At 41.5% G+C, this 16,028-nt stretch overlaps 4 protein-coding genes across 4 annotated transcripts; 1 reads left to right on the top strand and 3 right to left on the bottom strand.

Annotated features, from left to right (window-relative positions):
• Positions 1-1,367: 1,367 nt before the first annotated feature.
• Positions 1,368-3,845, bottom strand: PCOAH_00023070 (RNA binding protein; the record flags this gene model as incomplete). Its single annotated transcript, XM_020059114.1, has 1 exon — positions 1,368-3,845. The coding sequence occupies one exon, from the start codon at positions 3,843-3,845 to the stop codon at positions 1,368-1,370; it is 2,478 nt and encodes an 825-aa protein (XP_019914319.1).
• A 3,183-nt stretch (positions 3,846-7,028) lies between these two features.
• PCOAH_00023060 (Uncharacterized protein) lies at positions 7,029-7,640 on the bottom strand (the record flags this gene model as incomplete). The annotated part of the gene is made up of 1 exon (XM_020059113.1): positions 7,029-7,640. One exon carries the CDS (start codon positions 7,638-7,640, stop codon positions 7,029-7,031), a length of 612 nt encoding a protein of 203 aa, XP_019914440.1.
• Positions 7,641-9,898: 2,258 nt separating this feature from the next.
• PCOAH_00023050 (Uncharacterized protein) lies at positions 9,899-13,966 on the top strand (the record flags this gene model as incomplete). The annotated part of the gene is made up of 6 exons (XM_020059112.1): positions 9,899-9,987; positions 10,265-12,779; positions 12,933-13,090; positions 13,228-13,332; positions 13,483-13,698; positions 13,831-13,966. The coding sequence occupies 6 exons, from the start codon at positions 9,899-9,901 to the stop codon at positions 13,964-13,966; spliced, it is 3,219 nt and encodes a 1,072-aa protein (XP_019914482.1).
• Positions 13,967-14,273: 307 nt separating this feature from the next.
• Positions 14,274-15,524, bottom strand: PCOAH_00023040 (Uncharacterized protein; the record flags this gene model as incomplete). The annotated part of the gene is made up of 4 exons (XM_020059111.1): positions 14,274-14,606; positions 14,746-14,846; positions 14,977-15,213; positions 15,389-15,524. The coding sequence occupies 4 exons, from the start codon at positions 15,522-15,524 to the stop codon at positions 14,274-14,276; spliced, it is 807 nt and encodes a 268-aa protein (XP_019914594.1).
• Between the last annotated feature and the right edge of the window lie 504 nt (positions 15,525-16,028).

Below are 16,028 nucleotides of genomic sequence, written 5' to 3'. Positions count from 1 at the left end.
ACAAAGGTGAAAGTTGGCTATATGTTGGCACAAAGTTGTATGGAACAGTCGCCTTTTTGGGGGGGGCAGAGGGATGTTGTTTTTTCTTTTGTTATGTTATATGATATGCTATGCTTACGTAGGACGTGGGGGAAGGTCTTTCGTTCAGTTCCCAGAGGATGGGTTCACTGATTGGGGCTAACGCGGTTGTCAATTCGGTAGATATTTTTAACGTACAAATAGAAGCGTACATTGGAGGGCGTACCTTTTGGCGTACAATTTTAATGAACAATTTTCACAATTGCCTTTTTTTTTTAGCTATGCCAGTTACACCACGTAGATATGCACAAAAAGTACAGCGCCACAGTTTGTTGCCTTGTTTTGAAGGAAGCTGTCCCCACAGTGTTACCGCTTCTTCTGTCAGTCGCACTCATGCGTTACACCGTCAAACCGACTGAGCAATTAAGCAGCAAAAAAAAAAAAAAAAAAAAAAAAGAAGGCAAGACGCAATCCCCTTCAGCGGTGAAGCACATAGCCATGCACTTATATGCCACGCGCCTCTCCCGCACGTGGCCCGTGATTCTCACTTTTAGCTTTACACGAAAAATCTCCTCTTCTATGGTCATCCACGCAAATGGAAGGAACAACTCCCCATCTACAACAACCTATAAGGTTATAACATGTTCACACAAAAAGGAACTTCACAGAGCAGAGTTTTATACTCCCTATCTGTGTGCCGTCACGGAAAGCGGCTTACAACACCACAAGCAACACGGTTAACGCATTTTCCCCTGACATGCCCGCCGTGACGACGCCTGTAATGGCCCAACGCTATCACATTTTCTCTTTCCCTTTGCACCTCCCTCATAACCGCATGCAACAATCGGTGCTCCAATTTACATGCATGTAACACTCCCTCCTAAATGGATCGTATTCAGCCCTTCGAAAAAATTAGCCATTGAAGGATTAAAAAAAGTCGATCGTGTGTACCGTTGGCAAAGTCCATTATTAATGCACACGAGATAAGCATGCGTGTTTGGGGTTTTAAAAATCTGGCACGCCCTTCAAAAAAAGGGACAACAATTCACCTCATGAAGGAACCCCTAAAATGGTACGTACACATACATTTATGCATAAATTATTTAATTATTTTTGTTGAGAAAAAATTCCCACATTGATGTAATGAAAATAATTGCTCATTGTATGCAGCGCATATGGATGGGATATGTTGGGTGGAATCCACATGAAGGAAAAAAAAAAAAAAAAAAGCAGGTGATGGGGTGATGAATCCCCTACGGCTGCATTTTAACAGAGCAGAATGACACGAAGCTCATTTGAAAAGAAAAAATGTTGTAACGCACGAGGAGCATATCCCTTATTATCCTCCCCTACGAACCACTCTCAGTCGAATTTGCCTTGTCCACACACACCTTCTTCGAAGCTGCCCATTTGTCGTTCGTACTGTCGTTGTAATAACTATCCTGTAGGTCTCTCCTGGAGGAAGAATCTTCGGATGCCCTTCTTCCCTTTCGTCTTCCTTTCGTGTTTCTCTTACGCGTCTGCTGCTTTGCCTTCACGCTCACACTTCTGCTCCTGCTTCGGCTTCCATTATAACGGTCTCCCTCACCATCTGCATTCTGTTCGATCTTATCTCTCACATTCGTAGAACCCAGAACACTTCCTTCCTCATCGCTACGGTACATATTTTCATCTTCATCGTCCCCCCGTGTGCTTAGCTCTCTGTCGTTTTTAATTGCCTCCTCTCTTTCCTTATCCACAGAGTAGTCATCCTCCTTGTCTTTTCCTTTCACAGAACTTCGCTGGTCATCCGCTAGATGATCTGCACTTTCGCTTCTGTCATTTCTGTTGTTCCTTGTTTGTTTAGTGCCGTCCGTGCTGCCCGCTCCTCCGCTTCTATATTTGTCCTTCCTGATGCTGCCGCTGCGGGCACTACTACCGCTTTTCCTGGACAACCTATCCCCCTCACCGAAATTCTCCTCCTTATCTTTGCTGTTTCCTCTTCTTCCACTTAACTGACTTTGCCTGTCCAAATCGTTACCATCTTCTCTGTCATCCTTATTTCTTGCGTCTACCCCATCGGCTCCTCCTTTATCTTGTGAGCTGCCCCTTCTCCTATCGCTGTTGATGCTTCCCCTTCGGTGGTCTCTGTCCAACTTATCATGTTGCCCGTCCTCCTTTTCGTCTCTTCCAAATTTGTTCCTCTCATTGCGGTCATCCTGTCTGTCACGCCTGTCATCCCTGTCATCATGTCTGTCATGGGATCGTTCATAAAAACGCTCCCTCCTGTAGTCCCCCTTCTCCGCATCATACCCTTCCCGATGGTACGACCTGTCCTTATCACCAGAATAGTGGTGATGAGAATTACCGTCCCGCCTATCTTCACCGTCACCCCTGAACTTCATGTTGAGTGGCGAATCAGCAAATTTCATGACCTCCACGGTAATACCATTAAACTTACGACCGTCTAACACTTCCACTGCTTTTTTTACGTTCTCGTAATTGCAGTACTCTATAATGCCAAACCTTTCCTTCTTATCGTTCTGAACAACGTTCGCATAATTGACAAATCCTATATCCCTTCCGAAGTCTTTCAAATCCTGCCAGCTAGCTTTTTCGTCCACATTTTTTATTACAATTCTTAAGGCATTTTTCTTCTCTCTGATTTCATTTCCATTGGGGGAATAGTTCCTTCTATATATGGGGGGATAAAAATTACGACCGTCACTTCGGTTGTTAAAATAGTTACCTGCATGATGTGGTTGTACATTCAACTCTTCTCCAAAAAATAATTGTCCATTTTCTTCCTTTATGGCAATCTCTGCGTTGGATGTTTTTTCATACTCTATAAATGCAAATCTTGTTTTCCACTGCATGTTTACTATATCACCATACTTTAAAAATTTCCTCCTTACGTCTTCTTCTCTCGCTTCTGGGGATATATTTCCTACGAAAATTTTACATGGGTCTGCTTTTTTGTAAAAATAATTCCTCATCTCTCTTGGTCGTTCTCTTCTCATCATTCCGATATTGTGGCCCATTCGGTTCGATTCATTTTCGTACATGTATCTTTGTCTGTCTCCACCTGGGGAATATCTCCTCATATTCATTCGTTCATCGCGCCCTTCTCGATACTCATACGTGTGGCTGTTGTATGGCCCACCTGGATGGTGTTGATGAGGAGGACGATCATACTGTGGTCGATCATGTGGATAACGTTCATGTTGGTGACGATCATATGGTGGACGGTCATACGGGGGACGTTCATACGGAGGGCGATCATACGGGGGACGTTCATACGGTGGTCGATCATACTGTGGACGATCATGGGGATAACGCTCATGCGCGTAACGGTCATGCTCGTAGTGGCCTCCGTTCTTGCTGTCCCATTTGCTGCCACGTTCCTTCTCGTACTTGTACTTATCACCACGCTTTCGCTCTCCGTTTCGATCGTCATATATGGCAGCATTTCTGTTTCTCTCTTTGGAAAGATTTCTTTTCGGCGATTTGTTGTAATATTTGTCTCTTCCCAACTTATGATGATATGGACTACGGCTGCGTGTGCGGCTTCGACTGTGTCCCCTATTTGCGTCATGTCCATTTTCGCGATGGTGTTGACGTTGAACATGCTGGTGGTAATCTCTCCTGTCCCTCGAATAATTTCGACCCCTCTCAACATTGGAAGCTTCATTCCTTTTGTGGTAATTATCTACGGAAGACTTCCTATAACCGCCATGGTTATGTTCATTCTTGTGATGGTATCTCCCTCCTGCATTCATCTTTTCGCGACTCCTAGATGCATACCTCCTGCCTTCCTCCATGTGGTAAGCCTCCTTGTTATCTTTCATAGGAAAAACTCACTCGTTCAGGTGATTGCAATTTGGCCCTTTCCTCCAGCGTCTATCTGTCCGTGATAATACTTTTCTCGTTTGCTCGTTCAGTGCGTTTGGCTTTACCGCAGGGCAGGGAGGGAAAAAAAATAAAATTCTATATATGCGATCTCAGCTTCGACCAGCACAACAACTATTCTACAGCTACGTGCAGCTGCGTTTATGTGACTTCCCACTGGAACGTGTAAAACGTGGACGGGCACACCCGATGGGGCAAACGTTCCTTTGCTCGTCCTCCCGCGGATACTACACAACCAAATGGGGTTGAAAAAAAAAAAAAAAAGAATTCTCTTCTATTTTCACCAAGCATATATTGTCATATGTAATACGCTACGCATATAACAAACACATAGGTGAAACCTCCGGCGATTTTTTTTTTCTCACACTTTTGCACAATCTACAAAATGTACGGTACGTATTTTTGCTTCTTCGCTTATCTTCTTTTAATTCTTATTTTTTCCACAAGGCGAATTTACGTTATCGCCAAAAAATTGCTAAACAATGTATGAAAAAAAAATAGCGATAATAATGTGACCGCGAACGTGAACGTGTAAAGTGAGGGGAAATAAAATAAATTACGAAGCTTGCAAAACTAGCAGCTGAATTAAAAATGTGACTTCTGTTTCTGTTCGTATATGCTTCTTCCAAATGGGAAGAAAATGTGAAAAATGCTAAGGGCAAAATGTTATAGCATGATAATATATAAAAAAAAAAAAAAATAATAAAGCTATCTTCCTTGCGCAGTTTTTTCTTCACCCTATTCTGGTATAATTACTTAAAAACTAAGTGCTGCATAAAAAGAAATGGCAAAATCCCCCTTTGCTATAAGATAATTCCTCTTCGGGAGGTGTACGCATATATGGCTCAGTTTATTTCGCACATGAATTTATCCTCTACTCATCATGCATACATCTATTTCGTTTGCATGCCATTTGGGCTTATATGCTCCTCTCGCGTTTCTTCGGGAAGTACACAAAATGCATACGGGTCGACGTGCTTACATGAACTTTCCAACTCGTGTACTCCCTGTAAATTATGCTTTCGCACGCGGTGTTATTTTTTTGCCGCTTTAACACTTCTTTGCTTAGGCAATTTTACCAATTTGGCTCTTCTCATTTGCCTGGCTGATTAACCATTAATCACACCGTGATAGCATGTTGGACGCACCTACCCCGCCGCAGCTTTCCCACCTTTAACCGGTGTTAAACTTTTGTGCTGACTACGTTCCGCAGTTTATACTTCACGTACCCCTTTTTTTTTTTTGGTGCTCTTAATATGGGTAACAAATGTACGCATATATTATATGCACAATAATTCGACATTCCTAGGCAAAATCCTCTTTTTCCTTTCTTATTTCCAACTGATGGTCACAAAAATGCCCTATGCAATCATATGCACGCTTCTACATTTATGCATGCGCTACATAATATGAATGTTTATATTTCCCTTGACTCATTTCGCTCTTTTTTTTTTTTTTTTTTTTTTTCGAGCCCCTTAACCCCCCCATTTATCACTCGGCCGAAAGGCAATTCCATTTCGGAAAATCAAAATGACCATGCACAAATGGCCCAATTTTTACTCCTTTAACTCCCCCAAATGTAGCATTACACAGGGGTGACCGACCCACCACTTGACATTTCTTCTTCCGTTGTATTGTCACTCTGCTTATAAAAATCAGCACGTGCGTGGTATGGGCAAGTCATGTATGTACATATGCGCATAACGAAGAGAATGTAATTGTGTTCCGATTATTTTACACCTTCCTCCCTGTGATTTCTTTTTTTTTTTTTTTTTTTTTTTCATTTCTTCCTTTTGGGGGGAAACTCAGTTATGGATGCAAACTACAAACAGGTTTACACGTCTTCACAGCTAAATTAAAAAAAAAAAAAAAGCCAATTATTGTTCCCTTTACGTTCGTTCTGTATCGTTTTGCTTCATTTTTCCACTCAGCAGATCATAAAAAATGGTGTGAATCCACATTTCGAGTTGCATTTTTTCCCTAACGCGCAATGCGCCACACATTCGTATATTCATATAATCTATGCTTTGTTAGACGTCTCAATAAATTTCTTTCCTCTACATTTTTAAAGCAAACAATATGTTTAAAAAAGGTACGATAGAATAGGGTAGCCACAAACTGTTCCTCATAAAAGTGTACTACATACAAGTAAATACACATATACATAATGCCACATGAAGGACCACCAAACAATCCCATTCTGTTACTTCTTTTTAATCGCTACTTAAACGTTTTGACATTTTTCAAATTTGCATAAATGTACACTCACGTTTTAAAGAGTTCCATGGGGAAGTGTAACAATGTATGCAACGGACCCATATATGCACGTATTCATTTACACATGCTTATTTTCTTGTGTGTATACGTATATGGACTGATATCGTTTTTCTCAACAAAATATCATTTGTAGGACTCCAATATATTAGCTTACTTTTTCCCTTTTACAAATCCCAAATTGTTAATAAAAAAAAAAATGCTATGTTTCCCTTATGATAACAATTTTCGTCCCTTTTTAACATTTCGAAAATGTGATCATTTTACAAAAAAAAAAAGAAAAAAAACTAAACAAATTTGCACATAAAAAAATTGTAGAAGTCTGTTTCGTTGATTTATTATTCGCACTCCACTGGCTCTAAATATTAAGTAGCTCCTTAATAAGCACAAAAAAAAGAACAAATAATGGTATTATAACGGCATCGTAACAGCGTCATAATAAGAGCATAACCAAGTGACGGGAATAATACAAGGAAACAAAATAACAAATCAAATTACTTTCCAGTAACCCCATGTGCGTTTTCTCAAAAATAATGCTAATGGTAACACCAATCGGATGGAAGGAAAAAATATTTTTTATATGATCCATTCGGTAACCTCAACATGTGTTATATATATCGGATAAGGAATTTTCCCTTTTAACCATCCTGGGAACCATTTCTTCTGCACTAGGGCACAATGTGGCCTGCTTTCACGGGCAAAGGTAAATAAACAGAAATAACTCCTCCCGACTCGTCCCTCAAATGTGTACACATTTGCCTCCTCCCATTGTACAAGTATTACAATTGTATTTTATTTCTACCATGTGTGTTGTTGTGCTGGCCCATTTCTTTCTACATCGCTTCTTTTTAAGAATGCTCTTCCCCAGCCTTGTTCAAATAATTTTCAAGTTCGTAAATTTTAACATCTAAAAATTTATCCATTTCTGTTAAATTGTTATACTGATTTTCGTACTCCTTCATTTCTACTAACAATTTGCTTAAGATATCCTTTAGGGAGTTAAATTTTAAGCTTACATTGAGTTGATTTTCAAAATCTTCCGTTCCTAAGCATTTGTTCAGATTAATGTACTCCAAATTGTAGTTAGCATTTACACTTTGTAGCTTATTATTTAAATCCTGTTTTATTAGCTCATTCCTCCTGTACTTGATTTTGTCATTTATTTGAATTTCTTCTGCTACATTTTCAAAAGATTGCTTTAAAAAATTTAAAAAATTGTTTCCATATTGATTTAAAATATCTTCATACTTAACATCCTTCACCTCTTTTAATTTTTCCAAAATGTTGGAAGCGTTATACTTTTGTTCAAACTTTATGTTTTCCGTTCTCATTAATTTTTTCAACAAAATGATGTTCTCTTCGTATTTTTTTTCTTCTTCAATTTCTTCCTCTTTTTTTTCTGACGTTATATCCGAAAATAAGAAATTCCATATGAACTTCAACTCGTCAACGGTCGACATGTTTCTCTTTGTGCAGGGAAGTAAAAAAAAAGTTTGCGTGAAATAGCACGGCAGTTTGCAATTTTGCATACCTCCTTTTTGGCACTTTTCAGCTATTGGAATATTTCCTTTCTCTTTCTCCCTTTTCGTCGCTTTCGTTTGTTTCTTTCCCCCCTATTGTTTTTAATATTTTCAACGAATGTGCGCCCTTCCAACGAACGGGAAAAGTGTTAAAAAAATTAATTCGACAAAGCGGATTTTTTCGAAGGAAAATTTTGCCGCATGCACTGGCGCGCTGCGTATTCTATGCATGTGTAGGCATATAAATGCAGAGCAGGCAAACCACGACGTTCACACATAGGCGGAATACACCCCATAAATGATGCCTATGCGCATAACATATCCGCTGATCACTTTACGCGCACGATGAATCCCAATTGATGGGAAAAAGCACGTTTGCGCGTTTTGCAGTGGTACAGGGAAAAGGTAAATTTCCTTTTCGTGCGCGGAATTTTCAAATTCAAGTATTCATTCGTTCGTACGTTCGTGCGTCTCGAAAATGGCAAAACAGCCATTCACACAATTATTGTGGCAATTCTGCCAAACGGGGGAAAAGCGTAGTGGGGAATTTTTCCGAATTGACCATTCTGCAGTTTTGTTTAATTTTTACATAATAAATTCGCTCATAATTTTTTTCTTTTTTTTTTTTCTGTTACACATATGTACACGCACCGCGTTCCATCTGAACGGCACAAAAGTATTTTTCCCTGGGGCTGGGGCAAAATAAAATGTTCACTGATAAGGTTAATCAATTTATTTCTTATCGTGTGCAAGGGTTTCCTTCTTTCCTTTTTAAAACTTCTTCGGTACGAAAAAAGGGCAACTTTTTCCCAGTTTACCTCTCGTTCATATGTATAATGCATTCCGTTGGGAGAATTTCCTAAAATGATGGGATATGAGCAAGCGCCCAAAAGTTACCGCCAACAGGTTTGGAAGCAGCCTTCTGCTAACGGAGTACGCAGTCCGCTTTGTAAAAGGGAAGTCTCTCCCGCGTGTCATTTTATTCCTGCAGCGTGTACCATGTGGGCGCCGGAGCTGACCAACGCCAAACTGGGCATATACCACAATAATGTAGCAAGCATATCACACACATGTCACAAGCAGAACTCAAACGCGTTTAATAATATAAACGGTAATTTTATCTGAAACCCATTTTTCCTTTTCGCGCATGTGTTTACATACCCTGAGTATGCCCGCTTTGGCATTGCACCTTTGCACACAAAATGGCTATTTTTTTTTTTTTTTTTTTAACCATTTTGCGAAATAATATGAACAGTTAATACTTTTTTTTTTTTTTTTTTTTTTTTTTTTCGCTCGAAAGTAGCACTTTTCTGTGGAGCTTTTTCTGAGAAGACCATACCGATTTATCTGTAGTTCCTTTTCCCGTGTGTGCGCAGCAGAGGAGTAGTTATGATGAGCTCAGTTCACTCCGTAGACGTTCTTTAGTTTGAGTGTGCACATCCCCATGTACGCCTTTCATATTAACCCCTATCGCAACCCCTGCTTGCACACGCTCTGGTTCAGTTCTCCACAACTGGCACTGAGAAAAGGATACATAACTGCAGTTGTTCAAAATGGCAACTCCCCCGTGTGTGGCAAGTGTAGCCGCCCTGCAAATGCAAATGTACGTTGGGCATTGTCCTACCTGGAAAATGGGAAAATAATTTCCTGTATGATGACCTACTTCCGTGGGGACATATGCACCCCTCATGTCCAACTTCGCACATAAATTAATTTCTGGTCAAGTCATACCTTTTAGCGATGCTGCACTATTCTGTGGTGTTGTTAACAGGTGTGCAATTTTGCAAAAAAAGGAAAACAAAGTCTACCATCAAATGTTCGCAAATTTTAAATCACCACCTACGATTCGCGTGCGCACATGGATACGCAACTCCCAGTGTATATTTTCCCCTTTTTGCCATTTTTCGAAAAGGCCAAGTGACCACGTTTTGGGACGAAAAAAAATACCTGTAACCATAGTATAAGCTGCACCGCGCGGGTAGCTACCCAGCTGTGTAGCCACGTCCTCCCATTTGTGAGACAATTCCCCAAAGAGCAAAACACCGCGCTAGAAAGCAAACTGCCTACACTGGGCATGGTTCCTTCCTGGATGAGAGAAATCTCCGTTCCTATTACAACCAGTGTTGTATGACTGTCCGACTGTGATATATGCCCCTGCTCATCTTTACCATTTGGTCTTTTTTTTCCCTTTTTCGAAAATGCTGAAATACTTCACGAAGGAGCACTACTCCTACTTATCGAGCAGCAAGCGGATGTCCTACCGGGTCGAGAAGGACATTAAGACGAGGTATTAACTGAGGGAAGAAGGCACATGGTAGTGTGGCATCACGGTCTGGCTTCCCAAAGGGGGAATTTACTCCCTATTTAAACGTAAAACGGGGGAGCTCAGGGGAAATGTGCTGCGTTGGGGTTACGCCCTGTTGAATGCTCAAAAAGTGGAGGATACACATTCAAGATGTGCCACGTTCGATACGTCTGGACGCCCCGCGTATAATACCACTGCTTGGTAGTTTCTTTATTTATGTCACCTCTGCACGTGTGAATCTCTTCCCTTCCTCCCCAAGAACGACGTTCGTCAACAGGGAGGACCTGAAGCATGTGTTCGTTCTGAACTCTCAAGACACAACGGCCGGACTGTGCCTTCTGAACGTGTCCCTGTTCCTCCTAGGCGGATTATCCAAAGAAAAAAATAAGGGAGACCTAGCAACGAATCTACAAGGAGGTCTTTTCATTATAAGTTTAATTATCTTTTCGATACAAAAAATGTTGGAACGAAGTATCTTATCAGATGTGACCTTCGCTCTCCTACTGTACATCTCGTGTGTGTTGCCATTTCTCCTTCTAGAACTTAATGGCTGTTTTAACAACATGGTCTTTTTCCCTATATGTGTTATGTTCTACTTCACTAGATACCACCTGAGAACTTTATTCATCCTAGACTCCTTTCTCATTCTTACCATCCTAGTAATAAACGTATCCATAAACTCCAGCACCATCGATATTTACATTTTCCTCTTCCTCTTGACTGCCCTTTTCTTTAGTATGATCTTTTACCGCTATTTGTACTACTTCTCTAGAGCCCTCTCCAACTCTGTAGCTAACCCAAGAAACATGATTTTAATGTTCCCCTACATAAATGAATACCACCAAGTTTGTTTTGTGAAGCTAGCCGACGTCCTCCTAGACTTAAACAACTACATGCACACAAAGTGGAACATCTTCTGTAGTAACATCCCAAAGGTTGATATAAAAAATGAAAAGGATTTCCAGAGTGCTCAAATTGTGGCTAGCAGATTGGCAAATAAATTCTTCACCCTCAGGAACCAAAAGCTATTTTCCACGTACCCTCCCTATTACTGTCTAAAGATTTTTTATCACAAAAAATTGTACCTAATAATTTCTGCTATTGAGAGGAAGAGAAAACAGATTGCAAAACTTCACTCCAGTCAAAGTAGGATTAATTTTCTATTTTTAATGGAGATGGTCAAGCTGCACTGGGGGACTACGCCTATACAGGGGGACCCCTGCCACTCGGGGGAAGATCTGCCCCATCCAGCAAAAGGGCCACCTAAAACGGGCAAAAAGAAAAAAAAAACAAAAGACACCATCCGTAAGGAAGCGGAAAGGGGTAAAGAACGGAACAATCGCAGAGAACAAAACCAACGTGTTGATCGTATCCCCTTGAAACACGTGGAGGAAGCCAACATGCCGCAAGTGAAAGAACAAACAAGGGGAGTCAAACCGGAACAAGGAGGAACATCCAAGGACGAAGATCCCACCCGACGTTACAACAAAAATGGGGACATACACAAGAAAGGACAAACAATGAAGCGAGAAAAAAGTGCACGGAGGGGGAACGAAAAAAATGACCCCCTACTAAAACACGCTCCACAATATCAACTCAAAGGGACCCAAAAGAAGGAAAACAAAAAACGAAACAGTGTAAAGAACAATTCTGTAAATAACAGTTCGACCCTGTTTATGAAAGTTCCAGAGAAAAGTAGGGGCCATTCTGGGGAAACTTCCCATACTAAGATAGACAGGTTACAAATAGAAACCCCAATTGGCAATCTGCCCAACATCAGCGAAAATACTAACAGAACAAAAAGGGGTTACAAAGTTAGCCAAAAAAATGATGCCCCTGGTGAAGCATTTTTTGAGTCCAAATGTGATACACGCGGGGAAGGCAAACCTCAGCAACCTAGAGCACTATCCCCCCACCACAATACTAACACCTTCAAAAAAAAAAAGAAGAACACTTCAGGTAGAAGAAGCACACACACCGATTCGAAACAATATAATAATAACCACGAAATATACGTGCAGGAGAAAAGGGTGAAAAACAAATTCGCACACCAGAACGAACACGGCTTTGAATTCTTCTTCACCAAAAGGAAGAGAAAAATGGGGCACCAAATATGCGACAGTGACAGCGCGTACGGTGTAAACCCAAAGCTGGACGACAACGAGGAGGAGGATAATCCTAATGGATCCCCCCCTCCTGGAAACACAAACGATGTGGATGCACAAATCTGGATAAATTTAAATTCTTACGTGAACGATAAAATGAAAGTTACTCCGAATGCACAAAGTAACTACATGAACATGTACATGTACATGCGTAGGCAAGACAACGTTGGTAAAGAACAAACAAGTGTGCATTCCTCCAACGAAGACACGCAAAAAAAAGAGAAAAAGTCGGAAGGAAAAATTACCTCATCATACACATATCATCATGACTGGAGCTTGCTATCGGATGAGAAAATAATTTTCGTAAATTTCTCCTGTCTGTTCTACGTCTTCATCCACAAAATTAAGTGGTTCTTAAAATATATAGAAAAAGTGAACTCCGTCGTTCAGGGGGGCTACTTCCGACAGGGAATTTCCCCAAAGAGGGACCATCTATTAGCATTCCTTGACCAGAAGGTCGAACGGTATTACCTAATTTGGTCCAATTCCTTTGACCTGGTTTACCATGTGGAGAATTACATCCCTCATATTTTGCTCATCCTTACATTCCACCTTTCCTCCGTTTTTGTACGAGTCGCGCCTCTGCAACTCAGCGGCTCCTACAACGTGGTAAGGACGGCAATGCATCCTGCCCCCCACCGTGAGCAACTGAGTATTCACGTAAGTGCATTACCATGTGTACACTTCTTTATTCATTTGTTTGGTTAATTATTTACATGTTTCCTTTGTTCCACCCCCCTTCCTGCGAATGCCGCTTCCCAGTTCCGCATGGCTAGCTTCTCGACCATTTTCACTGCCAGATTTCTGCTGACCCCTATCCTTTTCGCCCTCATCATTTGGCCGATAATTAAAACCAGATCAGTGAACCCGAGGAATATTTTCAAAATTAAAATGCGCTTTTTCCTCCTGTCCCTTTTTATGTAACGAGAGTGAATTTTCCCCCTGGTTGGGTAGAAGACCACAGCCGGTTACACGCTTGTGCGTACACATCCGTGTAGACACTTGCGGTGGTACATCCTGGTGTGTTTACTCCTTTGCTCATCGCCCCTTTTGGCAGCCTGACCTTGTCCACCTTGGACTACCTGTGGACGATACTTCTCGTGCAGAAGAATTTCTGGAGGCTGGATGACGCTGTCCTGACGGAGCTTCAACGAACGTACAGGTGAGACCCAACCGCATATGAATGGAACGACGGGTCCAATTTGCGCCTGACCAATGGTGCATCTTTCCCTACCTGAAGTGTTCACATTTTTCTTTCTTATTTTTTTCTCGTCATTCATGCTCCCATCTTATTATGCCCCTCCTCCCCCAGCTGCAGTATGTTCTCCCTAGCGGAGCTGATTTTCTTCGCGCCAGTCTTCTACTTCCTCATCATGCATAGATTAAAGTCCCTCTGGTACCTGTACATTATATGGTTGTTTTTAATAAATGTTATATATTGGAGTTTGATTGGCGCCTTCCTCCCAGGCCTAAAAATGAACATCTCCCTGGCGACTTCCGTTGCGATGTGTGTCCTCTTTATTATCAGGTTTGCACAGGGTCAATTTTTGTGTCTTCCATTTTTTTTTTTTCTTTTCTTCACCATTGCGCCCTTATCCATACGCTACCTCCCATATACAAACGAATTCTGCCAACTGATGCGCTTCCCCCCGTTTTGCAGGCCCTTCGAGATGGTCAAGAGGGACATATTTTGCAGGTGCGTCCTGCCCTACATTTTATTCCTGGACGACGTGTTACGCACACTCGACTGCGAGGAAAGACTCAAATATCTGCGCTTTCCAAGGATTGAGCACTGAAAAATGCACACCGCTCTACATACACCGGAAAGAGACTTTTTTTAAAATAAAAAAAACACAATTTACAAACAAATCAACAAAAAAGGGGAGACGTCATTAAGTAAAAATTGAAAAAAAAAAATATGAACAAAAAAAAAAAAAAAAAAAAAAAAGTTGACATGTGGAATGCACAGACAGGATAGCCACCAAATGGAGTCACTCCATCGTGACGACAACAACTACTCACCGATGAACCACATCAGAGAAAATATTAAAAGGGTTAATTTATTAAGAAAGGTGACGGACGGGCGTAAAAAATTGTTTTAAGTCATCCCAGTAAACTCGGGTCATTGGCTAAGTTGCCCAAAATGGCAGTCTTGTAAAGAGGCGAAGAATTGAAGAAGGCATCCACATTTGCACCAATGGAACATTTACAAGAAAATATTAATTCATACCTTTTCTCGTTATGTACCTTCCTAAATTCGTTAGAGATGTATAGATTATCTAGTCTTACAGAAAAGTACAACCTATTGAACCGCTTGCAGTCGTTATATAATGGCTGCACTTCTGCTTTGTGCCCATTTGTCAGTTCGTAGCCCAGGTGTAAAGGTACAGTATGGATAACAACAGAGGGGGTGAGTATCGAATATTTTACTTTAATCTGTATGGGGAAGGGGGAAAATGCGTGTAGATGCGTGACGGGCATCACTATATGTTTGCTCACTTCACCGCGTAGCACACATTGCCACTTTATTGGTGCTTTATTTTTGTGTCATTTTTTTTTTTTCGTCACGCCTTACGGATAACTTGGTGGGGAAGGTCTTCTCGTCCTTGTTCCACGGCACGCTTATTTCGCTCTTCCGCGAGAGGGGCGTCTGGTTAGCTGCGCTTTCCCCCAGGCCTGCAGTTAACGGAACGGAAAAGGAACCCTCCATGGATACACTACTATTAACCACTGTCACAGATGTAATAACGGAGGTAGACCAATAACACGCAGGGTCAATGGGCAGATGTTCACTCCTTGTCATTACCCCCGTTGTACAAGAGACAGGAATGATTCGCTCCCACCGGGTAATAAAAGTACTTTACACTTTCCGCAGAAAGGCTATACGAAAGTGTGGTGTTATTTGTAACGCTTATTTTTATATTTATTTTTCCCCCAATTATTATCTTATTATTTTTGTACCGAAATTGAAACGTGTTCGCATCGTCTTCAATTATACTTATCTCGGGAGTGTACGAAGTGGTCCAGAATCCTAGCAGCACTCCTGTGGAGGTTACAGAAAACGGGGGTTATGCTACGTTGGGGAAGTATTCCTCGTATTAAGGTGCACCCAAACGTACGACCATGTGTGCACAGGTAGAGAGACCATATGACGGCGGTGCGTACCCATGCCACAACCCCGCTATAGGCTCTCTCTCCCCCTTGGGGAAACTGCTCACCTCCTACAAAGCATGCCATAAAGAGGAGCGTCAGGTAGACCATATGAAAAAATACGATTTTCTTATTAAGACTACTTTTCTCGGATAGCTCATTTTGGTAGGGTCTCTTCCGCTTGTGCGTCACTTCGCCTTCCATGCGTGGGTACAGACAATTTGGTAATTGTGGCCAGGGGGTCAACGAACGGGCGGTTCACGGTTCAGGGTTTGCAGCCGGTTGATCTGCTATCTGGTCTGCTAGTTTGAGTGTCTCGTCGACGTAGTGATCCAGAAGGGGTATGGGCAGATCAGCCAGGGGAAGTACGTCTCTGTGCGCACCCAATAAGTAGCGCCAGGGAAGCGGCAAATGTACGCAAGAAAGGCACATAAAAAGGGGTATACAAAAATTGTACTTAAAAATGTGCGCCAAAATATGGCGGAAATGCCCAAGGTATCACTGATTCAAAGCAAGAGCTTCCATGTGCGCATGCAATTTTTCACACCAACGCGTGCAAACCGTTGAGGATCACAAAAAAAAAAAAGCGATAAAGAGGGCATGCCTCAAAGCAGGGATAAGTTATACACTTACGTAGGTAAAGGTACTGCCACAATTTACAAAAAAATGAACAGACAATTACAACATTCGACACATGGAAGCAAGGCC

This window comes from Plasmodium coatneyi, chromosome 8 (assembly GCF_001680005.1).
Source record: "Plasmodium coatneyi strain Hackeri chromosome 8, complete sequence".
NCBI classification, from domain to species: Eukaryota; Apicomplexa; class Aconoidasida; order Haemosporida; family Plasmodiidae; genus Plasmodium; species Plasmodium coatneyi.
Note: the sequence above shows the minus strand (reverse complement) of the source record. Positions and strands in the feature narration are given on the sequence as shown.